Below are 26,339 nucleotides of genomic sequence, written 5' to 3' on the forward strand. Positions count from 1 at the left end.
CTTAAGAACTGGAGAGTCCAGATTTGTGTATTACCCATCAGCGAAAATACTAAGCTCCTAGTGAAGGCTAGGTCTTCCCTTCACGTCTTCCTCTCCGACCAGGCCAGCCACGGCCAACTTCCATTTCTGTCTCTGGACACAGTGCACTTCCGAATGCCAGCACCAGAGGAGGTTCCTGCTGTCAGGGCTTTAGGCAGGAGAATACTACTGTGCGGGACGCTCAGCTTCTAGGCCTTCTTATTCTTTGCTTGGAACTTGTCATGCCTTTGGTTCCAACCAGGAAAGCATGAGGAAGCCTGGACATGTTTCTAAAGAGATTACAATCTTCCCAGATAAGGGACCATGCTGTCTAACTCCTATATAGGAACCCATGAAGACACAAAAGCCATGCCCCTTCCAGGCCTGCAGAGAGGACAAACTTAACTCTTTAAAGGATGGATGCATTGCTTTCACAAAAGATCCTACATTTTAATCTGACCCAGGAAAGTCCCACCACTCTAGGCAGAAGACAGAGCAGGGGCTTCCGGATCTTCCACCATCGCCCAACAGCTGGGTCTCATTTCTGGGCTGATGATTTCCTTAACATTTCTTTGAGGGTGAAGCAAATGAAATTGTTCTCTGGCAGAGCAAAAGCTGTGAAGGGAACCGTTGAGAAGCTGAATGAAATTCCACATATCCTGTGAATACCACAGGACAAGATAAAAGAAAAAAAAAGGCTTAACAAGACCGCAGTGTGGGAAATGAGATTCAGTATCTCTTTGTGGTGCATTCTGGCTGCTCAGTGAAGAAGAAACGAAACAAAGAAACAATCCCAAGCACAAAGAAGGAAAGCAGGTGGCAGGTGGCCTAGGACACTGGCCCCAGGCTGGTTCTGCCCTGTGCAGTGTACACAGGAGAGAGCTGTGTTTGTGGCAGGGACAGCACTCTGCACCCAGGGGGAGGGGTAAAGGCCAGCCAACCTTGCCATGTCGTTAGCATGGGTGCTGCAGCACATTTGCAAGGGCAGCAAAGCTGCCTACTCAGAATCTCCCTCTAGCCTTGCCTGATACAGCCATTACCAAGCTGACCTCTTAGGGGCCCACGGGCTGCTGTTCTGGGTAATACACCAGAGCACAGCTGGCTGCTCTTGAAATCCCTCCTCCCTGCACACGATCAATCCCATGTCTGCATTCAGACCACCTTTCATGATCCCCCTCTACCATTCCAGGAGTCAGGGGCGAAAAGCAATGTGAATGAAGTGCAACAAAGACAATGGGAAACTTGAGGCACTGCAGAGAAAATGTAAAGCATTTAAAACAGTAACCAATTTCTTAGCTTGCCTCAACTCCCTACCAGTGAGAAAGCCCAGCTCTGAACTGGAGCTCAAGACTGGCTCAGAGTCACAACCTGATGCACTCATCTGTGGGACCTGCGAGGCGGTGATCTGGCAGCCTGGCTCCTGAACATTCCTAGAAGAATCACCACAGGGCAGCAAGTTCACACCAAGAATGAGGTTGTAAAAGATCAAGCACTGTACTTATTAAATGACACGGTGACTAGAAAACTTTTACAACTACTTAAATATTTTTTTAAAAAGCAAGCAATGCAGGAAAGAAAACAGCTGGCAGCGGGGAGCAGTCTACCCTGAACCCAAGGACAGTGTTTTCATAGGTCTGGCCTGAAGGAAAGAAAACAAGATGAAAACAGAGCCTGGAGAATGAGATGATACCACAGGGTCTCCCTTACTAATTTGTAACATTAGGCAGCATGTGCTGGAGGGTGGAAGGGAATATGGGTGTGAAAGGACTCGGGAGGTGAGGAACCTTGCCGGCTCGTGAATTAACCTAACGCAGGGTTCCACATCCTCTGAGGCCTTTCATCCCCAAGACACTCACTTCCAATTTTCCGTGCTGGAGGAAGGCAGCCAGAGTCCTTGTTTGCCAGCCCATCAGCTACAGAGAGAGGAAAACAGGCTCCACTCCTCTTCCTGGAACACAATAGGCTACTGGCTCCTCTTCCTCCCGACAGAGCCAAGGCCTGTTGGGGTGAAGGGTCAGCACTGGTCATGGCAGCTGCCCTAGGGGATGGGATCTCACATGCCGCAGGAGGTGCCAAGTGTCCACACCACGGTGGCCACAAAACGGAGGTGGCCATGTCCCCATGGTGAGCTCTGTGCCCAGCTGGGAAGGTCATCCACGAGGAGTTCCCTGAACTCAATGGGACCTCTGTCTGTGGCAGCCATTCTGGCCAGGAAGAAAGGCTGATCATGGAGTTGACTGTGTCCTGGGGAGGGGTGGCGCAGGGAGTGTGTGCGGGGAGTCCTCACCTCCCATGCCCTTTCACACCCCGTGTTCCCTTCCACCTTCTAGCACATGCTACATTAGGAAGGGAGGTCCTGTGGTGTCATCTTGTTCCCCTCTACCAGCTGTTTCCTAGAATAGTGCCACCTGCACGAATCTAATAGCATCCAATTCCCTATTCCTTCTTCCAAAGACTGTGTAAAACAGAAAGAAAAGGCACCAGACACAAAATTCACAGCAAAGGCAGACATGTGACACCAGCAGTGGGTGGACACTGCCTGCACCCCTCTGTTAGTGGCGTGGAGGGGCAGAGCGGGGTGGGGGCCTTCACCGGATGTCTTCCTTGGCCTCTCTTGCCGTGCTCCTCAGCAGCCCGGTGCTGCCCTTTAGATGCTGCACTTTGGAGTAGACCAAGCTGTTTTTCTAGAAAGAAATGTCCTGATGCTCTTGGAAGGCACCCTTAAATGATGTGCTAAGCCCATTTCAACGAATAGCCAGGGAACCAAGAAGTTCAAGGATTTCCCCTAAATATGGGTGGAGTGTGAGTCCAGGTGAGTCCACAGTGCCCCCCCCCCAGAGCCTCCAGTGATCAAGAGTGAGTGTGAGTCCACAGTGCTCCCCCAGAGCCTCCAGTGATCAAGAGTGAGTGTGAGTCCAGGTGAGTCCACAGTGCCCCGCCTCCAGTGATCAAGAGTGAGTGTGAGTCCAGGTGAGTCCACATTGCCCCCCAGAGCCTCCAGTGATCAAGAGTGAGTGTGAGTCCAGGTGAGTCCACAGTGCCCCCCCCCCCAGAGCCTCCAGTGATCAAGAGTGAGTGTGAGTCCAGGTGAGTCCACAGTGACCCCCCCAGAGCCTCCAGTGATCAAGAGTGAGTGTGAGTCCAGGTGAGTCCACAGTGCCCCCTCAGAGCTTCCAGTGATCAAGAGTGAGTGTGAGTCCAGGTGAGTCCACAGTGCCCCCTCAGAGCCTCCAGTGATCAAGAGTGAGTGTGAGTCCAGGTGAGTCCACAGTGCCTCCCCACCTCCAGAGCCTCCAGTGATCAAGAGTGGGTGTGAGTCCAGGTGAGTCCACAGTGACCCCCCCAGAGCCTCCAGTGATCAAGAGTGAGTGTGAGTCCTGGTGAGTCCACAGTGCCCCCTCAGAGCTTCCAGTGATCAAGAGTGAGTGTGAGTCCAGGTGAGTCCACAGTGCCTCCCCACCTCCAGAGCCTCCAGTGATCAAGAGTGAGTGTGAGTCCAGGTGAGTCCACAGTGCCCCCCCCCCCAGAGCCTCCAGTGATCAAGAGTGAGTGTGAGTCCAGGTGAGTCCACAGTGCCCCCCCCCAGAGCCTCCAGTGATCAAGAGTGAGTGTGAGTCCAGGTGAGTCCACAGTGCCCCCCCCCCAGAGCCTCCAGTGATCAAGAGTGAGTGTGAGTCCAGGTGAGTCCACAGTGCCCCCCCCAGAGCCTCCAGTGATCAAGAGTGAGTGTGAGTCCAGGTGAGTCCACATTGCCCCCCAGAGCCTCCAGTGATCAAGAGTGAGTGTGAGTCCAGGTGAGTCCACAGTGCCTCCCCACCTCCAGAGCCTCCAGTGATCAAGAGTGAGTGTGAGTCCAGGTGAGTCCACAGTGCCTCCCCACCTCCAGAGCCTCCAGTGATCAAGAGTGAGTGTGAGTCCACAGTGCTCCCCCAGAGCCTCCAGTGATCAAGAGTGAGTGTGAGTCCAGGTGAGTCCACATTGCCCCCCAGAGCCTCCAGTGATCAAGAGTGAGTGTGAGTCCAGGTGAGTCCACAGTGCCCCCCCCCCAGAGCCTCCAGTGATCAAGAGTGAGTGTGAGTCCAGGTGAGTCCACAGTGCCCCCCTTCACCTCCCCTCCCCCACCCCGAGCCTCCAGTGATCAAGAGTGAGCCTCTGGGGCACTGTACTGAATGGAAAAGGGACTTCCTGGCCACAAAATTTAAGTTGATGAGCAGACTGTTACGCAAATTTTACAATAACCTTTCACTTTATTGGATAATCTTGCAGACTTATGCCTAGCGTACTCCAGTTAGTGTCTAATGAAAAGGCTAGCGCTGAAGGAAGGGGGTATGCAAAGAGCTGAGTAAGAGCAGTTGCTGAAAATAATGAACCAGATAAATGTATGCAGACAGGAGGCTGCAGAAAGAGCCCCCTGGGTGTCAGAGAAGCCACAGAGAGAACATGCTCTGGTACCAACGATGCCAACGACGCACGCAGATGGGCTAGGTCTACAGATCCCATGGCTGGTGTCTAGGCAGAAAGGCACTTGGGATGAGCAGTCTCCTATGCTGCACCATGAACTGGCAGGGCTCCTGGGGGCCCCCATTTTACTATGAAGCAGCTAGACACTCTTCTTTCTGGAAAGTTCCTGCAAAAATGAATCCTAAGGTTCCCTACTCCAGAGGATTTATGACACTAAGTGGCAAGGAGAGATCAGAGTCCTTGCTGGTACATGGGTGTGTAAGAAAGAAACTGCCAGAGGAAGGGACACTCGTCAGCAGGGATAGAAAACATTTTCATCCACACCTCAAACTCCTTCCTCACCTCTTCAAAGCCTGATCAGATATTTGTAATTCTTTTCTTGCCACTGTCAGAGAATCCCCAGGCGAGGTTAGCGTACAGGCTGCATTGCAGGTTGGGCAACGCTGTCTTACATCTCACAACCCCCTCATCAGGTCTTAGGGAAGGGCAAGAGAAACATCTTAGAGAAAGTAAGTTTTAACCTTGCTACCCGCATCCTCACGCAAGCTAAGAAGGAGACTCTGAGGGAGCCAGCAGGACTTCAGCCAAGTAAGGATAACTGAACAGCAGCTACCTGGGAGCTGTGTGGAGGCCAGCACAGGGCAGTTCTTCTCCGTGACCCTTGGAGGTGTCTGGTCTGCCCAGGAGAGGTCAGCCAGTGGAGAAACAGCGCCGACTCCACGGCCCATGCCAGCCAGCTCCCTGGGCTGAATGCACAGCTGTGCTTGCCTCTGCATCACTGGAGGCCAGGTTGCCAGTCTACGGTGGCCGCCACCCCTTGATGATCCACTTATGGGACCATTAAAACGCCTTTCCGGGACTGTGTTACAAACACACCTTTCTATATAAAACTGCCTAGTGAAGAACTGCTTTTTAACATTTGTTCTGTAAAATTTTCCCAATGACTGGGAGCCAAGTTTCACACAGAACACAGAGCAAAAAGAAAGTCACAAGACCCTCAAAAAGCTTCCACAGAGAGGGACTTGGGAGAGGAGAAACGGGTGCAGACACTATTTGCAGAGTGGCGGCGTCAGGGCCATTCTGTGCCGGCCTCTTTTCAAACACACCACGTTCCCACGGCCTGAGGAGCTTGTACACAGTGGCCAAGTCCAGCCATCGTGCAGGGGCTGAGGCCAGCTGTGAGTGTCCAGAAACTCAGTGCCCTGGGCTATTGCCACTAGTTCCTAAAGTCCACCAAAGGGCCATCCGTGGCCACAATGTCACCTTCAGGTCACGCAGGGCCATGTCCAAAGCTGCGGAGGAGTGGAGGCCTGGCCCACTCCTGCAGTCCTGGAGCTCAGAGTCCTCCTCAAACATTCACTCTAGAACACCAAAGATGGGGACCTGGGTGGCCGACATGTCCTGGTGCTACTGGCTCCACGGGCAGTCAAGGCTTTAGCCCTGCTCTGGCAAGCTCCACCCAGAGCTGCTGCCCCTCTCCCATCTACAACCACCAGCTGCTCCTGCAGGCATTCATACAGTTTCTTCCGTGGTGCTTATTAATTTTTTATATTCAATCTGACAAGTCTGACAATGTCATTTCCAGTGTCCTCAAAATTCCTAAGTCACCTGCAGAGAAGTCTTCAAAACTATGGAGAAGTGACAGATGAGAACTCAAGACTGTACCAGAAATCACCAGACAGAGCAGGCTCCAGGACCCTGGCGACTGGCTGGTGTTAATGCGGGGCAGGGCCATCACCTCCCCCACAGACACTTCTGGAGCCATGTAGTCTGAGCAGGACACTCACACTAAGGGTTTGTACAAAAAAGGAACATAAATAACTTTTACATCCTGATACTTTACAGGATGAACCAAAAACCATATAAAACTCAGCCAGCCACAATACTCGCCAGAGGATTTTGGTGGGTAATACATCTAAGAGACTTTGTTTCGTGGCTAGTGGTGGAAGCCAGGGTCCAGCTACAAAAGCAATCCTAAGGAAGAAGCCTATTCCTCCAGGCTCCCCTTTCTAAAAGTCTGCCCTGGACTGCACAGTCCTTGAGAAGGTCCCAGGCCGTTCACAGTGTGGACCCAGGCTGCCTGGACGGCAGCCCTGGAAGATCCCCCACATAGGGGCAGGGATGCCCACCCTAAGCCTGGGTGGCACCGGGGGCGGAGCATGGGGAAGAAAGCACCACAGGGGACCAAGACCTGCTGACAAAAGGGGTTCAGCCCCAAGACTGGTGAGCAAGGACGTGAAAAACCTGCCGTGAGACCAGACAGCCAGGAAACAGGAACAGTGAGCATGGCTCCCGGGAGCAGGGGCGTGCTGGGCTCACTGTCCAGGGTCATAACCACCCTGACTTCCCTGGCTCCACCGTGCCATGTGAAGTGGTGGGTGACACCTGGGTTTGTGTCAAAACAGGGAAAAATAATTTAGTAATTGACACTGGTCTGGCCAACAACTTCTTTCATGTGTGCAGTCCATGGGCCAAGGTAATGAGAAGGCTTCGTGGTGAGGGCAAGGCTGTGGGGACCCAAGGGGACACAGCGACCGCCTGAAGTTCTGACCACTCCACACCAGACCAACACTGCATGCAGCCACTCCGACAGGACAGCAGGGTGCCGCACCACACGAAGGGGACGGGGAGGCCTGGCCAGGCTGCCCCACGTGTGGGTGCTGCCACGAAGGGGGCCAGTGGAACGAAACGCAGAGGAAGAACTTGGAAAGTAAAATACACCCAAAGGAAGGGGCCAGACACCAACTAAGACAACAGCAAAACACTAATTACTGGTATACACTCTGACCTGTTTGGAACCCATTTCCCGCAGATCTCCAGCACAGAATGACTTCTGTGCCTCAGAATAAACAGCCCCACCAACTTAAAGGCTGAGGTGCCAACTACATGACACTGCATCCTTCAGAGCCTGAAGACGGAAACCATAGCAAATTATTTTATGTAGGACAGAAGAATTATGAAGTAACACTAAGAGGGGCTGGGGGCAGGAAAGTGGGAGAAAAACATGGGAAGGGGTATCAATGTTCAAATCCTCCACTCATCACCTCATGAATGTAACTGTAACCCCTCTATACGTTACCCGACAATAAAATACACTAAAGAATTATGAAAAAAAGTAACACTAAGCACTGTGAGAAGACATTGCATCTGCCTATCATACTAACCCGTGCATTCTTTCCACCAGGACGGGAGGCAATGAGGCTGGAGACTGAGAGGAACAACCAGCAAAGCTGGCGACAGCGCCAACCAAGGACGCTTAGCAGAAGGGGCAGATGTCTACATTAAGTCTGACATTTGTGATGCCCACAGGTAGGCAGACACACAGAGATAGACAGAAAGAGACAAGAGATACAAAGCCTGGGAGGGATTTCAAACCAGACAAGGTACGAGTTTCTAACCAACAGCGGTACGGGTCATCGACAGGGGACAAGCCAGGCCTGAGAACCCAGAGGCACTTGCTCTAACCCCGGGAGGTACAGGGCTGGAGGCAGCCGAGGCAGTGGAGGTAGCCGAGGCCGCCAGGCTCACCTTTCCCATAGAAGAACTTGCGGTAGTAGTAGGCCCCCAGGTCGATGTGCTCTATTATGTAGCGCTTGACCTTCTCCCTGTGAACCGGCTGGCTTTCTCTGGGCACCTCTAGCACGGAGACACCTGCGTTGGTGCAGTGGGAGCTGAGGGAGGACTCGAAGGAGCAGCTCTCGCCGGCACTGAAGGAGACGGAGTTAGCCCGGGAGAGCGCAATGCGCCGGTCGCCCTCCCCGCCCGTCTCGTTTCGGAAGTAAGGGCAGCTGAGAACCAGGTCGTTGCTCTTGCCGTCGCCCTCATCGGCGTCCAGGTTCTCCTTGGAGTTGAGGTCCTCCTTGCTGCCCAGTGGGGACTCGCAGCCGCCCGTGGGGCCGGCAGCCCCTGGGCTCTGTGATGCGGCTGAGGCCCCCGTGGTGATGTTCTTCCTCGTCCCCATGCGGGCTCTGGTGGCCATGGCTTCATTGATGTTGAACAGGATGCTCTGGACATCGTAGTGTGCAAAGCAGCGCTGACAGCTCCACGGGCGCACCCCCCGCTCGAGACGGCCCTCCTCCAGGTCAGACGTGAACCTGAAGGTCTCGTGCTCGCTCTTCACAGTCCGCAGCTTTCGGAAGAGCGACGTCTCCACGGACTCAGATTTCAGCCTGCGCTTGAACGGCTTGTCCCTGTCCCTCCCCATCAGAAGGGCGCCGCCCAGGGAGTCCCGGCCCGAGATGCGGACAAACTCCCCCCTCGCAATCTGCGCAGCAGCGTGGAGGCTGGGGGAGATGGCAGGGTCGCAGGGAAAGAACTCGGGGAACCCCAAGGGGTTCACCATCTTGGGGTCATAACTCTCCACCCGATACCCTCGGAGCATGGCAAAGAAGTTCTCTCCAGACACGCCCTGCCGGTCGATGGAGGAGGTGCTCCCGTACTCCCTGTGCAGGGCGGCCCCCGTGTTGGGGTTCACGGCACGCTGGTCCAGCACGTCCTCGGCATCGATGTCGCTGATGGTGACGTCGCTGTTGCTTCTCTGCCGTATGGGGTGGAGTCCTCTCTGGGAGGAGTGGGCCAGCAGGTCTCCCAGGGTGTACTTGGCCTCCACAAAGTCCAGACCTAGCTGCTCATCGTGCTGCCCACTCGGCAGCACGGAGGTGACGCTCTCATAGCTGGACTGGGACCGGTTCTCCCACAGCCTCTTGCAGGCCAGATCCTTGGAGCAGTCCTTTTTGGGAGGCCATTCGGACACTCTGGCCCTCACGCCCATCTTGGGCACAGCTGGGGTGCCACTGGCTGGACCACCGCCCTCACTGGAATTAGAAATATTTAAAGATGTAGCAGGTCCAATATTGCCATTAATGGCTTTAAATTTTCGAGCAAAATAATCATCTGACTGCATGATTCCAGGAGTGTCCTTGAGTTTGGAGGAGGCTCTGCCACACTGGTGCTTCTCTGTTTGCAAGTGCCTTGGGTCACTCATGTCCACAAAGGCAAAAAGTCATCTCAGCAGAGAGACGGGTGCAATTCTACTTCCATCGTCAGTCACAGCACAAGACTAAGCATGCAGCGTGCTGCGGTCTACTGTGCACAGCCAACCGCAGATACACTCGCTGCGGATACCATCTCTCCAAGGTCCCCGGGCTGCTCAGTCACCCCACAGCTCATGCTTTGTTCTTCTCCTCAGGACGTCTGGGAAGGAGCACTTCCTTCACCTACGTGAAGAGACAGGAAACAGGGTTAACAGTGCTACAGTTCAAGGCTGGCGCTCTACAGTCTGTGTTGTCCTCTCAGCTTCCCCAAGGTAGCACGAAGCCACATATCTCCACAGTCACCACACTGCGTCTGGGGCTTGCTCGTCCTCTGTGCAGGTCTGGTTGCAATTCACACGCAGGCCCAAGAAACACTGCCAGGCTGTCTCCTACCCCAAGCACCTCTGAGCCCAGCCCACTTCTTCCTGGCCCCGGAGCACGGGCTTCTTACCTAAAGCTGAGAACTGCACATTCTCCCATAAAGGTTCCCAGAGGCCAGAAGCCACGACCTTCAGCCGTGTGCCAACGTGACTTCACACAGCCATGCCACATAAATAGAACAGCTACAAGAGTGACAGGAGCACAGTGTGCACAATGCACTTTAGCTGAAGTGTCCTGCGGCAGACGGGCAATGCCAGCCATCAACCATTGTGCATGCCCAAGCTGAAGCTCACCGCTCTCAAGGAGGCGGTGCTGAAGTTACTCAGACACGGTGTGTGTTACTAACGGAAGGTACCAAAGCCATAAACAAGCAGATGACGAGACACATGACCTGATCCATCTCGACTTTCTTTCATCTCAATAGCCTCAATTTGACTGACAACATTTTGGGTATTATACATTTTCCAAGCTCATGAGAGCTTGAGTATCTTCTTCACTGACCCCCCCTTCACCTCCCCCCCCCCCATCCTAAGGCTGGATCTCACTGCCTTGTGCTGGCCTTCTTGCTCGTGGCTAGTGCTTTACCACTTGAGTCACATCTCCAGTCCAGATTTTTACTGATTAACTAGACTTGCAGTCTCATGGTCTTTTCTTTTTCCATTTTTTAAAATACTAAACATTTTTGTGGACTTACTCTGCCTGGCTTTGAACTATGATCTTCCAGGTTGAAGCCTCCTAAGGGGCCAGGATTACAGGCAAGAAATTCCCAGTCCAAGCTCTTCTGCAAAGTAGGATGATGGACAGGGGCAATAAAGCCCATCTCCTGTACCTGTCACCATCACTGGATGCTAACACCATGGAAAATGCTGAAATCCCAACCAGCTAAAGATGCAGGACGCTTTTCTACTCCTGATGGCGAGTCACTACAATGTCAACCACTTCGCTCCTGATCACACCCTGTCTGCGTGGGCAGGGGGTCTGCGGCTTACCCAGGGTGGTCTCACAACTGTTCAGGAAGAGGCACATGCAGAACAGACCAGCCAGCTCTACTTGGCTCAGGGAGCAGGTGACTGACTGCACTTACCCATTCTGCTTAAGATTATTGTGTTTCAAAGGATTTATGAATTAACAGTTATTTCCAATACAATTTATTCTATTATCAAATCTGCCCCACGATACTGAGAAAGTAACACAGGTACAAAGGAAAACAAGCTCTTACTGTAATGATTCACAAGGAGCAGGGTGCAAAGGAACGGGTCTATTGAATTTATTGGTTCTAGAGATAATTGCTGGCTTACGGAACAAAAGCAAAAGTTTAAACTTAAAATTATTTCCAAAGGGGGCCAGGAGTGTGGCCTAGTGGTAGAGTGCTTGCCTAGCACGCACGAAGACCTGGGTTCGATTTCTCAGTACCACATACATAAAAAAAGCCAGAAGCAGTGCCATGGCTCAAGTGCTAGAGCTCTAGCCTTGAGAAGCCCAAGGACAATGCTCAGACCCTGAATTCAAGGGCAAGGACTGGCAGGAAAAAAATATTTCCACCAGTCAGTACAGAGTTACAAGAATTCTCGAAATACAAATTCCCCAAACTGACCCAGGAATGGAAAATCTGAATGGCTTCATTAACCACTGAACAAAAACAACCAATTTCTAATGACAAACATACAGGAAATGTCAAGAACCAATTTAATGGTGCTCTGAAACTCCTTGACCATCCAGTTCATAAAATAAATCCTATCTAAAACAGCACCTGCCCTACCTGCCTTCCTTCTCCATGCCAAGGCACATACAGCAGCACAGAGGAGCAAAGCAGGAGGACAGAGGAGCAAAGCAGGGGGACAGAGGAGCAAATCAGGGGGACAGAGGAGCAAAGCAGGGGGACAGAGGAGCACAGCAGGAGGACAGAGGAGAGGCACAATGAGGAGGCTGGTCCCCACGCTCCCCGTTCAAAGCTGAGCAAATCTGCCTCTCTCCACATTCCAGGGAAGCTCTGAATCCACACCCTATCCTCACAGATCTGCCCCCCACAAAGAAGATAAACTTCTCAGAGGCTCAGACTCTTACTTGGAAATGTAGCTTCTAAATGTTCATGTCTCTCTGCTTTATATCTTTGCTTTTACTTACTAGTTAGTTTCCATATATCGATTCCATATATTTCTTTTAAAAAAGGAGGCACTCTAACATGCAGATGAAAAACAGATTATTTTAAAACATAAAAATTAAAAATAGATTAAAAATAGATGAATGTGTGCTGATTTATAATCAGGTTTGCTGGAAACTACAGCAAATTTGCATAAAATGTTTTCCCAAAGAAATCTGCAAATCATCTTCTACTATGATTTTAACAGATTTGGGAATGAGGGTATCTTAGAGGAGAGCTGTCTCTACGTCTAGCATCAATCTTTCTCTTCTGTATCCCGTCTTCTAGCAGCATCCTCAGCTAGGCTGGCGCAGCAGCTGGCCGTATAGCCTGTTCTCCTTGGAGGCTCCCAGGCTCTCGATGAAGAACTCAGTGAGTGAGGCCACCCTAATTCTGTGTGTCACAGAAAAACATATCCCCAAGATCAGGGGCCGGGATACCCATGCTTTACACCCTAGAGACAAAGTTCTTCTAGCTTTCCTTTTAATAAACAGCTAGCTGTGCATTCTCCCTGGCCATCTTTTCAGGTTTTGTTTTTAGAATAAAGGAAAGAAGGATGAGCAATCACTGTGTGCAATATACACTATGTAAGAAATGAACTAGTGACTTGTGGAAGGGGAGATGGAGGACAGGCAAAGAGCAGGTAGGCAGGTAGCATTGCTCAAGAAGCCCTGCACTCACAGCCTGACGTATGAAATAGTCATCTCTTTTACACCACCTTAAAAATAGCAGCAAAACTGGCTTTGATGGCTTTATACTGGTAAATGCAGTTTTCAGTTTGCTGAAGTAGTAAGAATATTAAAGATAAAACAAATTGCAGAAAACCATACTACAGTGGTGCCTGCTAAGCTTGAGGTGTGGTGTGGCGGCCGTGTCACCGCACCAGAGCACCCTGGGTCACCCAGCCCACACTGCGTGGGAGTGGGGAGGAAACAGGCTGACTGACCCCAGATTAGAGTGGATCTGTAGAAGGCTGAGAGTTTCCTTTCCTTCTCATAAAGGAATTTTTAATGCCAAGAGCATTGCTCCCAATAGTGTTCAGTTCTTGTTTTTATCGATTTCCATGGCTTTTCTTCCCCAGTAAAAATGACAATGTCACAGGCCCTTGGTAAGCAGGAATAAGCAAGCTGTGTGGCCCAACACCAGAGGGGACCTGGAGAGAGAGCCGGAGAGAAGGGTCAGTCCACAGGCCGATGGTCCAGTTGGTGATTTGCAAAAGACAGGGCAGCAGGGAGAAGATGTGGTGCTTACGCATAACTGTCTTCAAATGGATTGGAAATGACCAATGTTCACATTGTGAGCCTCACTCACTCGAGGAAAAGCTGGTCAGAACTACACAGCACATCGATAGTTCCAGTGTAGCCAGTTGTAAAAACGCTTGTCACATGGGCACAATACCAACGTGTCAGGAAACAAGGAGGCAGTGCGTGACCCATTTCTTCCCTCAGGGGAGCCAAGCCGTGGCCACATCAGAGTCCAACTGCCTCAGCCACAACCAGCTGCACTGGGCTTGGCTTTTGGCGAAGTCAGCTGTGACTAAAGAGCTACAATCCGCCCACTAATCCTCATTCATACTTGACAGACCACTGACAGTGCGGCAGGAGGCCAGGAGACAGCGTGACACACGGGGTGTTAACTCAACAGTAACGGAAGCTCCATAATAAAATGACAGTACGTCTGTGGTAGAACTGGCCTGGAAATCAGTCCTCAGACATTTGATTACTGTGGAGTGTCTGTAACACAAGAATCAACCTTTGTAGTCATGCACATTCAGGCAGCTACTACCTGAATCAGAAACAAAACAGATGAGTGTTTAAACAGACAAAGGTAGCCATGGAGTTGTAGAAAGAGACACAGGAAGAGCAGTGGGTATTCGATGCTTCTCATGAAATCTGTAACTTGGGAAGAATTGGTAACCACTCTTTTCTCGGTTCATAATGTCTTCAGCACTGAGGCCCCTGGGTTCCAGGTAAATCACAAGAATTCATTCACTTCTATCTATCTTAAGCTGCGGCATTTGTTGTTTTTTTTTTTCCATATATTTTTATTGTAATTAATAGAAGGGTTACACTATAATCACCAGATAGAAGGTGCATTACTTCACAAACACTGATACCCTTTCTCATGTCTTGGTCCCCATTTCTCTCCGCTCACCCCCACCCCTCATCTTGTTTCCCCCCCTTCCCTATCTGATTTCAAATAACCAAATATGCATATATACAATATAAGCTGAGGCATTTGTATCTGAGGAAAAGTACTGCAAGAAACAAAGTTCTGGCTGGGAGTGTGGCCTAGTGGTAGAGTGCTTGCCGAGCATGCACAAAGACCCAGATTCGATTCCTCTGTACCACATACATAGAAAGAGCTGAAGTGATGCTGTGGCTTAAGTGAGAAAAGCCCAAGGACAGTGCTCAGGCCCTCAGTTCAAGCCCCATGACTAGCGGGAGGGAGGGAGGGAGGGAGGGAGGGAGGGAGGGAGGGAGGGAGGGAGGGAGGGAGGGAGGGAGGGAGGGAAGAAAGTTAGTTCTGTTATATACCAGCTACTATGGATCTTGTTATATTCATTTAAAAACCACAGAACACAGGACTTAATGCTACTGACACAGGATATTGAAGAAGGGAACCTGAAGCAGGCCCTAATAAAACGGAAGGAGCTGAAGCCTACTTTGAGATCTGAGATTCTTCCATTATAAATCCCAACAAGGATCAATGACGTTCCTGCCCCAATGACACTGCTCTGTACTGACCCCATGGGACCAGAGCTCAGGGCACAGCCCTCCTCTGCCTCATTGACCTCCAGGAGGCCGGGAGTTCAGGAACCACACCATCACTTTGACAAAATCAAAAATGGATGACAACTACTGAAAATCAGCCAGAACATGGAGTAGAAGCTCAATGCTGCCTTTGTACAAATTAACTAGTGAGTGACAAAGCCATTTGAACCCAAGAAGATCCCTTTAAACCCTGCACAGAGGACATGAAAACCCTTCCAGGTCATACAGCAGCCTAGCACTTGATTTTTCAAAATGGCAGCTGAAGCAGCAAAAGCACAACAAGCCCCATTTGCCGCTCCCACACTGAACACCTTCCTTGCACTCTTCTGTGTTTATCTAAATAAAAAAATCAGTCGGGCTAACCAGCCTCCTGAGGTTCATTATCTGCCACAAACCCCTGTTGGTACTTCAGCATATGGGTTAAATTTTCAGTATCCCCCAAAGGCCCATGTGCTGAAAGTGTGGTCCCCAGTGATGCCGCTGGTCCCCAGGGGTGAACGAGCCCCTGGTGAGGGTACAGGCCCTCAGTGACAGCCCTGACCCCAATGATGATGCAACTGAGGGTGGGTGATGCCTTTGGGCAGTGAGGCCCAGCGGGAACAAGCTAGGTTATGGCCCCCCCTGTGAGGATATTGGAAACTGTCTCCTCTAATTTTGCCCCTGACACCACAAAATGAACACCTTGTCTACTAAATCACACCTCCAGTCATGGTTATATATATATATAGTACCACAGACATGAGGACAATAGGTCCAATTGATGATTGTGGATTTCTGTGTGTGAGAAGGAGGTAAAGGGAAACAGGGTTTTACTACGTAGCCCAGGCTGGTTTCAAACTCATCCTTTTGACTCAGCCCCCAAACAGGTCCAGTGTCAACTGACTGAGGTCTCACACCCCTGAAGTCTACAGCGAAAATAAACATTTCTTCTCCTTAACTTGTAACGGTGACTGAAAGCTGGCTAATGCACCACATACACATTAATTATCAGTTCTGGCAGTTGCAATCCTGGGCATGAGTGGAAGGACAGTGAGACAGGAAAGTATTCCCCTGCCCCAGGAAGCTGGACACATGTGGACATGGTGGGTGGCACCACTTCTGGCAGTGTGGCTCTGAGTTCCACGAGGGCTGCCCAGGCCTGCCCCCCACACACACAGACACAAGGGTCTGGTGTTGGGCCCTCCAGTGCTACAGAGGATGCAAAGTAGACTCACGCTCTCAACACCCATGAGGTAAGAAATACCATGTCTCCTCAGTCTGACACTGAGGTGGACAGACTTGTTACTCCTGAGCCTTCCTGTCCAGCCAGAGCTTCATCCTGCAGAGCAGAAACCTCTGACCCTGGAGCCTCGGGGACTTATCTCCCTGTTTGCATGGCCACGCTTTCTTCCTAAGCAGCTGGAGAAGATCTTACTGTGGGCCAGGTTTACAAGCAAAAAGGGAAATGTTCCTCGTCTTTAAGGAATCAGGTTAGCAAGTGCGGGGTGGTGTTGAGCAATGACTCCCAAATTAGACTCTTCATGTTCAAAATTACCTAATCAGTGTTTGTTTTCCTGCCTTAACTCCTGCTTGGCCCTAGAGGCTCTGCCTGGCTCCTGTGAAGCCTGGGACTCAGCTAAGCCAGCGATGCCCAGGCATTAGGTGGGGCTGAAAAACAATCCCCAAAAGCATAAGTTAAGCTAAAGCATGGTTCTAAAGCCTTTCTGTTTTCTTCTTTCCCAAGTACTGAGCTAATTTCCATTCATACTGAACAGATCAATGTCAGGCCATTTATTAATGCACAGTATTCCTGCTTAAGTTTTAAAGAAATGAAATCAGATGCTGGAAAGCTCTAGAAACCTCTGGGACAAGTCTTATCGAGTACTTCATGTGTGCTGGGTACTTTGCAAGCACTTCTCAAGTCTTTGAACTCCAGTAGCCTTACATGTTAAAACTACTGCTTCAATTTTCAACTCTATGTAAATCTAGTTCCAACCTACCTGTTCACCTGGCCAGACAAGACCACAAGATCCCTCCATCAAACTTCCATCTTCAAAATGCACGGTTCTTTTTGCCTGTCACATCTCAGTTGGACTTTCCCGCCTGGATTTCCTTCCGTCCACAACTGCAACTTCTCCGTGATGCAAAGTACACACCAGCATCAGCCCCAGTTTACGCCTGGCCTGGCCGGCCACCCACCTCGTGCTCCAATCCCCCAGTACCAGGTTCATCATCCTAACCATGTTTTTGCAACACTTTCACATGATCTACACTTAGGGCACCTGGAGAAGCAGGGTGACGTGCCAAAGAGCTAGAGGTCCGACTTGAGAGGACGCAGGTCCTACTTCTGGCAGAAGCCATGGAATAAAGAGGAACACATAGCTACATAGAGGGGCTAAAGTGGAGCGGGGTGTGGGGCTGTCAGCAAGTTAGGTAACTTGGGAAAGAACTAGGGGAAGGACAAGGCAGATAGACACAGACAGACAGACAGACAGACAGACAGACAGACAGACAGACAGACAGGCTGAAGTGGAAGAACTCCAAGAGGAAAAATGAGACTGAATTAGAGATCAGAGAAAGGCATTAGACTCTGATTCACAGAGGGCGGTGGAAGGCTTTGGCTTTCGTTCTGGATGGCTCTGAGGCAAGGAGGAGGTCTCAAGTTAGTTAAAGTAGCCCCAATCTGCCATGATGAGGACAGGAAGGCTGTACGAGGGCTGACTGCCAGAGTGTGGCCAGCACAATCCCTTAGGCCTAGGGCGAGGGTGGGTGTCAATGAGGATACCACTAAAGGACAGCTCTGTAGGAGGGCAGGAGAAATCAGGTGGGAGGCAGGCTGGGAGGTGGGTGGGGAGGGATGCAGGAGGACAGGGCTCTCAGCAGGGAAAGGCTGTCCTCTCCGGGTCAAAGTTCAAACCTCACAGCCAGCACTCACCACACCACACTCAGGCATTGGGACAGACATGCCATGAGCAGACTTGCCTGAGATTCTGTACAGCTTTCAATGGGGATGGTGGGGATAAGAACTAAAACAAAAAATTTAGCTCCCCAAACTGTTCACAGCTTCTCAGTCACTCTCCCAGGAATCCTGACTCATGAGCTGGGGTGGGGCCCATGTTTTTAACACGTTGCTCAGTTGAAACCCGGGTACCTATTCATCTATGACATCTGGGAAGCAGGAGAACATTTTAAACATCACACGAGCATTTGACAAAATTAAGCCATGAATGCCAAAGCAGAGCTAGAGATGGTTCCCTCTGGGGTTGTCCCGGGTGGACATTCGATCAAGGGAGATTTTCTTGAGTCCGAGTGCATCTCCTGGATGCAAGATGTGCAAGAACATACTTTGAAAACTCAGTTGGGCAGGATCTTGACCGAGAACCAGGGGCACTGGCCTAAAACCCAACCAGACCAGGAGTCTGAGGTGAGCAACTGGAGCAGACCATGGAAAGAAGGCTTTCCATCAGGCAGGGCAGGTGTTCCAGGCCAGCATTCCATCTAAAAATAGGGGAGCCAGCAGGCAGTGTGCCAGTCCAATCAGAGGACCCAGCAGACACATGTTCCTACATCCAAGGCAGACAGAGCCACAACGAAAGGATGTCACACAACCATTGCCAGACCTGGATCCTCAACACCTAAGACACTTGTCTAAGCCAAACAACTGGAAAGTAGAAGGTGTGGGGGGGGAAGAACTCCACCTCTGCATTCTTGCTGTTGAGGAAGACAGGACAGGATGCATAAAGATATGCACACAAATAAATGGGAAGATACTGAGTTCTTGCATGACTTAAGATATGCATTGTCTAAAGCACTAAAAAATGTAATTCAAGCTATCAAAATCCTAATATTTTTGTGAATATAGAACAAGAAAATCAATCCTATCACTCATACAGAATCTTAGAGGAGCTTGAACAGCCACAGCAATTTTAAGAAAAAAGAAAGATAGTCGATGGTTGTGGGCTTTCTAATTTCAAAATTTATTACAAAACAACAGTAATAAAAACTACATGGCAATAGCAGTAAGACAGAATCACAGACAAATGGAACTGAGGGCCCAGAAATATACCCTCACATATGTTATCAACCTGTTCCCCATAAGGTTGCTAAAAGCATTCAATGGCAAAAGGACAATCTTTACAACAAATGGTATTTGGGAAACTTGGTACCTGTGTGAGAAAGAATGAAGTTAGATCTCTACCTGATACCATATAAAAAATTAAGTCAAAACAAAGACCTCAAACTACAAAACCTTAGATGAAAACATCAGAGAAGGCTTTATGAGACTGCAACAGAAGAAAATGATTGAGAAATTGGACTTGGCCAAAATTAACAACTTCTGTGTGCCCAAGGGCTCCATCAGCAAGTGAGCAGGGGGCCATACACAGGTGAGCTTCAGACTCAACAGAAGGCCACATCCAGGGGTCCCACTGGCCCCCAGACTTGCAGGCATCTCCACACTGAGGGCCAAGGTGCCTCTGCAAGACAGAGCCCATGGTGCTGAATACCCAAGGCTCACAATTCCAGCCTGTTCGTCCACAGACCCCAGTGCCTCACAGCTGCCCATATCTGAACAGTATATGAAAATAAATTAGCTGCATGGAGCATGTCAGGCTTTGACAAATGGAATAAATCAGTGATAACTAGAAGCTATACACCCCTAATCTAAACTGGCAATTTATGGTCATAAATATAATGTAGTGTGACAGGACAGAATCCCGTCCACGACCAGGACCATGGTAATGTCCATGGTCCAGTCGCCAGACTCTGTACTAGACGGCTGGGGTCTGCTAATGCATAGACAGATAAAGGAGAAATTAATTAGTGGCTGGAATGTCCAAGAGTTAGGCTCTTAGCCTGGGAAACAGCCATAAATGTGCTTTTTTGCAAAGCTGTTACAATTTAAAGTCTCTCTAAATATCTACTGTTTAATCTAGTTTTCCCTTTTTGAATGTCTGGCTTCAACTCAAATTGAATCAACATTTCCAGTATAAATCTCTCTTTTCATGGTTCCCTGGCTTTACTGTGAAACAATCCAGCCATTTTCACCTCCAGCACACATGAAGTTCTGTCTCTACCTTGAAGCCAAAGGAAGCTGCAGGTGGGCATGGTGCCAGGGGCCTGTAATCCTCCTGCATGGAGCTGAGGCAGGAGGATCACAACGGATTTCCAGGCCAGCCAGGGCCTGGGAAATCCTGACTCACAAAGCAAAACAAACAGAATAAAAAGTGGAAGCTATGTAATTCCAATTCAGAAACTACAACAGACCATCTGAAGCAGGTCTTGAGGCTCTAAGGCTCTAGCAACAGCAGCAGTTACAAGGTCATCACTGGGCAGAGATCCTCTCTCTCAGGATAAAGGACTTCCTACAGGCCTCGGAGGAGGGGCAGGATACTGAAAGGCCATGATTTATTCTGAGACTTGTACCCAGCCACTTAGTATCTTTCATCTACTTCCATAATAGGGTTTTTATGGCCCACTCCTCCTCAGTAAGAGTCAGTGCTCTTCATGGGCTTTAAGCCCTCTGTCTAGTAAAAGATTTAACAGGAAGACTCTGCTCTGCCCAGCCAGGTCAATGCCACACAGCACCAGAGAATATACATGTGCCTCTGGGCCATGACACAGGCATGCTCTCACCACGAAGCCTCGTGTAAAGCCCTGCACAGACACACATTCATCCCTGTGTCCACAGTGGGCATTCCAAAGACAAGAGCCCACGATTGCATGGTTTGCAGGATGGATTCTGGACATCAATTTAAAGAGCAGGCAAGTGACCAAAACCAGACATTGCCAAGCATGGACGGCCCTCCATGCCCTCCAGTGGAAGCCCCTGTTGTTCAGGGCAGAGGCGCTAAGGCCTAGCTGCTAAGTGGTTAACAGCACCTGAGGGGGTACAGACTGCACTAAGACCCTTTTCTGCAGTTTTCTCACAATAGTGTGGAGCAGAACCACCCTGCCAGACCTGGCTCTTGGGTATGTGTTAAAGACCAGCCAGCAACCCCGCCGGCAGTGTACACTGCAGAACCCGGAAGTGGGGTCCTGACACACTCCCCTCTGCTCAAATGGGGATTCTGTTTTCTAGAGAACAATGACATAATGCACTTCTGACAGGCCAGCTTCCTACAGGGCCAAAGGAGAGTCAACAGCAAGTGTTACAAGGTCGTCAGAGCCATGCCAAAGGTAGAGCCAGCATTGGAAGTACATACTGGGCACTGCGGCTCTCCCTCTGGACATGCCCATGTGTGTGGGCTTCAGAGACGGCAGAAAGCAAATGCAAACTCTTCCCGGAGATACTCCAGACAGCCTCCCTCACTGCCACACACGTACCTGCACCTGCTGCCCTGTCTGCTTCGCTCTCTCCATGCTTAGTAATGCTCCTGTGGAATATTTACTTTCCCACAGTAGTTCAGACTCACAGGAGACCAAACACATGTAACCCCAAACAACGACAAGCTCCATAAGATTTTCCTGTGTTTATTCTATCAACAAACATGAACAACCCCCCCCCCCCACTCGAGGGCATCGGTTTCTGAGACAGTGGCAGACCTGGGGCGTGTGAAAGCCAGATTCCCACAGCTCCAGGGCGTGGGCAGCTGTTAGGATAGGATGCATTTTAGAGGGATGGCACCCAATGGCAGTGCAGAATGGGTAGGGGACTGGCAGAAAATGAGGGACAGAACAAGTGAGGTGAGGAGCAGGAGAAACAAGTGAGGAACATGAAGGAGGAAGGGTCAGGGGACAGGAGAGGCAAGAGGGATAGATGGAAGGAAGGACATACAGCTCTGGAGAGACCCATGAGGGACTTAGACAACCAGAGACCTGAGTGTAAATGACGACACGGGTCTTCTACAAAGAAGAGATGCTTCCTCCGTCAGTGCACGACAGGAGTCCAAGCAGGAGGACTCTGGCCGGGAACTTGGCCTGTGCTATCCAGTAGAGGCCCCCATCTGCTGTCCCCAGGGCCTACCTAGAGAGCTCACGCCGCCTGACTGACCCCTTTCTTTTTAACCACTATATCAGGACTTCTCTAATTGTGCCCAGAGACACTACCTGAAAGCCACGCTTTCCTGTAGGAATAGCACCCCAAGGCTCAGGTGCCCACTGAAGAGGACCCACAGTCTGTCAGGGATAACGCTCACCACCGAAGGAGCCGGGCGGGCAAGACAAGACTTCCAGAAACTGCCTGAAGTGCTGCTATGTGGTTAAGACAGGCTTTCCTTACCTGGAAAGCTCGCCAAGACTGGACTCCTTCTGCCTGCTGGTTACAAGTACTACAAAGTCTAGGGAGCTGCGGAACCAACTCCAGCTGCAGGGGAAAGACTACTCCATCAACGGAAACCCTGCTAGTCCCGCTTTCAACATGAAAACAATGCTCAGACTCACTGTGTACTAACTTATCCTATCACCGCTCATATGTGTGGATAACGAGCAAGGGGAAAGATGGCCCTGGCTCATTCTGAAGTGAACCGCACAGAGGAGAAGCCCAATAAGGACCTTGTACCAAGGGAGAGACTGGATGTTCAAATACCAGAGTGCGGGCTGCTCGTGTCCCCAGAACCCCACAAGATCCGGCTACCCACTTCCCAGGTCTGGCCCTTCTGTGGCGGCCGCCTGAAGTATTTATTAATAATGCCACTTCATCAGTTTACCAAATGGCATCTTGCGGTACTCAGAGAAAAAGCATTCATCACTCAAAGGACCATCTGTCTGGGAGCTCAACAGAAGGCTAAAAAAAATCATGACCCAGTGAAGGGTGGAAGACTGCGTTACATCGAGTCAAATATTTACATTTCTCAGTGTTTTAAATATGGACATTCTTACTCATCCACCCACAAGCCACACTTGATTGCTAGGCCTTTTTGTGGAGAGTTTTTAGTATTAAAAATACTCTTAAAGCAATACAGAAATTCCTAGCTTAACTTGTGTAGAGAGCCGCTCCCTCCCTAGCCTGCACAGACAGCAGCAGCTCCGATTCGCAGAGAGGCAGCTGACACAGTACACAATAAGGAAAGCCTCTGGGAAAGCAACTGATTCTGCTGTTCTCAGCACTAATAACTATGGCTGAAGCCAATGTAAGCAGCAGCCTTGTCTGTCTCAAAGATACCAGCAGTGTTTCGGCAGTGCCCAGGCAGACCAGGGCAGGCAGCCACACGAGGCAGTGGAGGTGCAGAGCTGACCCTTAGATCGTCACTTCCTCAAAACTCCAGCACATGGAGATATCGGTTACTGCAGGGAAAACGGGCGGACAGGGACATGACAAGGCCAGGTCCACAGGCCAGGTTCTGGTTTACACATGGACGTGGTATGGCCACATCCACAGGCCAGGTTCTGGCACATACTTCAGCTGAGGAACAAGCGGGCTGCGTGTAAGGGGCAGGGAGGCAGAGCATAGAAGAGATACCAATAGACTTGGAGACAGGTAGCCCATAAAGGACAGGAAGCATCAATGAAAAGGCAGGATGCTTAAGTCTGAAGCTCACCATGTTCTCAGAGTACCCAAGACAGACAGCACTGGCCTGGCCCTCGCTTGCCTTCCCCAGGGTAAGCTGTTTCATTATGTGAATCAGACTTTCTAGAGAAAATGATGAGCTGTGAACTACAACCATGAGAGGCTCCTCACAGCTCTCACCTCCAGACATGGAAGGGAAATGTATGTGTGTGTGGGGGGGGGTCCTTTCTGCATAGATACAGGGGTCTAATAATAAAATGAGCATCTGAAAAATAAGATGAATGAGGAAGGAGCACTGCCAGGCACTGGCGAGGGTCCGCCTGGCCTCAGGAGCTTACCATCAACAGTGAAAACAGGTGGGCATACAGATCTCTCTTGCACACTGCTTTCAATTTCCTCTCTAATGTATTATCTGGCAGAATTAAAAACAAATGAGTACAGGTGATTTTAAATTTCTGTCTGGTTTCTTTTCTGTTCCTCTGAGAGAGGAATGTTAACAGGCACTAGAACTATTTAAATTCAGTTATCAAAGGGAAACAGAAGGATAGAAGGAGAGATAGTGAAGTTAGAAAGGCCATCTCAGTGGCCTGTCTGCAACTCCATCCGCAGTTCTGAGATACCTACAGAGTCCATCCGTTCAGAGGCTACGCTGAGAGAAGGGACCGCACAATAAAATGTTTACATTTAATGTCCTATTTTTAACAAACTTACTGCACCCAGCCCATCAGATACCAAAACTCTCATAGGAAAAGTCTTTCCACCACTCTTCTCTAAAAATAGTTTTCTTCCTATTCAGGACACACTCAGACTTCCCTGTCTGCTTCGGCCAGGCTTGAGTAGTACGATGCACGTACTATTTTCTTGAGTGTTATTTCTGTAACACATATATCTGGCATGAGCATGCACATGTGATATATCCCTCATAGAGCCAGGGCAGCTCCCTGTTCAGAACACACCCGGACGCTGCAGCTGTCAGCTCGGGAGAGACTCAGATAAATGTGTTCCCAAGTGTTCTACAGAGTTAGGTGGTTTAATTTTATCCAACAGCCTAAAAATTGATCACTGGTGCTTATTAAAATAACATCAAGGAAATACTGCCAACAGTGAATTTCTAAGGAAGTCTTCCAGCCACACATTCATGTGTGTCGTTAGGAAAAAGTCCATTTCTTACTAGTAAGTATTTGCTTCTTTATAATTACTACCCTTGAGATGAAATCAGAAACTGAGTTTCCAAGGTATATGCACCAGCTCTTTCTTCAAAATCAGTCTCAACCCTGATAGGGGATGAACATACAGGATATCAGCTGGTAAGATAACAAGTGGTACTTGATGGAACAAACCAAACCAGCACAGTACACTCCTCTTCCAGTTATTTCGTACTTGCGCCAAAACTACAACAGGAAAACGTATCAGATTCAACAGTTCACCACCGGAAGACCAGAGCACGGGGAAGGGCAAAGCGTCCTGTGATGATGGCAAGTCCAAGGCAATTCTACCCGGGGCCTGACCTGCCACCAAAACACCAGAAACCCTAGACTAGGAGACCGCTAGCTGTCACTAATCCACCCTGTCCCACTCCTTCCCAGGAAACCCCAACTGCCCACATCATCTAATGCTTAGCATTCCTACGAGGGAAAGTCAAGAGCACACCAGCCACCGTCAGCATTCATACACCGTGGATAAATGAAAGGCTAAGACGGGAATAAAGGTAGAGGACTGAGAACTCTGCAGCGTCAGTCCTTCTAACTGAATAGTCCCAAGACTTCTCTGTCACAGGAAGGCACAGGCACTGGTCACGAAGCTGGTGCCTAGTAACTAGGTGTGGCTACAAGACACTCAGATGCATTCGGAAGCACTAACAGCCATGTTCACAGAATACGTGGGCAGTTCCAGGAGCACCTGGACTTGCTGAGGCTCCTTGGAGATGACCCACAGCCACAGATGACAGGTGGGTGTGACGGAGATCCTGGGAGCCTCAGAGCTGCCTGGATGGCAATGGCCCAGCAGGGATGCTGCCTCCCAGAGGACTAGGCTCAGCCAGGCTCCCCAACATCTACTTCTCCTCTTGACATCCCCGGTCTTCGATGGCAGTTGCCGCTTAGGTTAGTGGTAATCAAATAGCTATCATGTGTACAGTTTTAGAAGGAAGACTAGGCTCCAAAACCTTTCTTCTTTACTTCAAAGGGTACAGTATGGCTCAGCAGCCTGGGGACAAGGCTGTGCACACACAAGTGACCCTGCCATTCAGAAGGCCAGAATCCAGTCAGGGAACAAGAAGCCAGACAGCTAGATCCGTCAGGTAGGAACTGTGTGGTACCAAGGAATTGAACCCAGGTCTTCATGCATGCTAGGCAAGCACTCTACCACTAGGCCAAACTCCCGGCCCAATTCCTTCTAGTTTTAAGAGCCAGATATCAAAGTCTCACTGAGTCGGGGACTGTGGGAATTGGGTGTGCAGACAAGATGAGGGCCACACCATCCCGGCCTGTGCAGCTCCCAGGAATGAAGACAGCAGCAACGCACCACAGCAAGGCTTTCCTCAGCTCTGTCTACACAGAATGAACACAAACCACCTCAGGTAGGTGGACACAGAGGCTGATGTTGCCAGCACCGACAAAGTCCACACTGCATCCAAGGAGTGATGACATCTGTGTCATCGTTTCTACTCCCTGGGGGTCTGGGGGGTGAGGTGAAGGAGGACGATGGGGTCCGATGGCGAGTGACAGGAGGCTAACTCTTCTGTTTCCTGAAAGTGGCTACCGTGGCTTCACATGATCCTGAGAGGGCTCAGCTCACCTTCTAGTCTCTGGATAACCCGAGCCAAGTTCACCACTATGTACTAACAGGACTGTCTCCCCCTGGACCGAGGGTCTAGAAAGCAGAACAATCCTGCCACGCAGTGTCTTGCAGCCTGCAAGACTCCATGGCCTCATGAAAGCAGGAAATTGCCAGCAACATGAATTATTGCTAACAAGCTCTAGGAAGTGTTACCAAGCCAGGAGACCTCTACCACTCTGGCCATTACATCCCAGTCCACAGACATTTAGACACAATAATCTTATTTGAATCATCACTCTACAACAAAGCAATGTTAGCACAGAGTAAGC

General features: G+C 50.1%; 1 protein-coding gene across 1 annotated transcript in view; it reads right to left on the reverse strand.

The window, feature by feature from the left end:
• Sipa1l2 (signal induced proliferation associated 1 like 2) overlaps positions 1-26,339 on the reverse strand; it is a 113,567-nt gene that overhangs the window by 54,272 nt on the left and 32,956 nt on the right. Inside the window, exon 2 of the mRNA XM_090318735.1 lies at positions 8,008-9,695. Within this exon, the coding sequence (XP_090174861.1) occupies positions 8,008-9,463 (1,456 nt within the window). The 5' untranslated portion in view covers positions 9,464-9,695. The remainder of the gene's footprint in view (positions 1-8,007; positions 9,696-26,339) is intronic.

Source organism: Megascapheus bottae, chromosome 26 (assembly GCF_031878675.1).
Source record: "Megascapheus bottae isolate mThoBot1 chromosome 26, mThoBot2.hap1, whole genome shotgun sequence".
NCBI classification, from domain to species: Eukaryota; Metazoa; Chordata; class Mammalia; order Rodentia; family Geomyidae; genus Megascapheus; species Megascapheus bottae.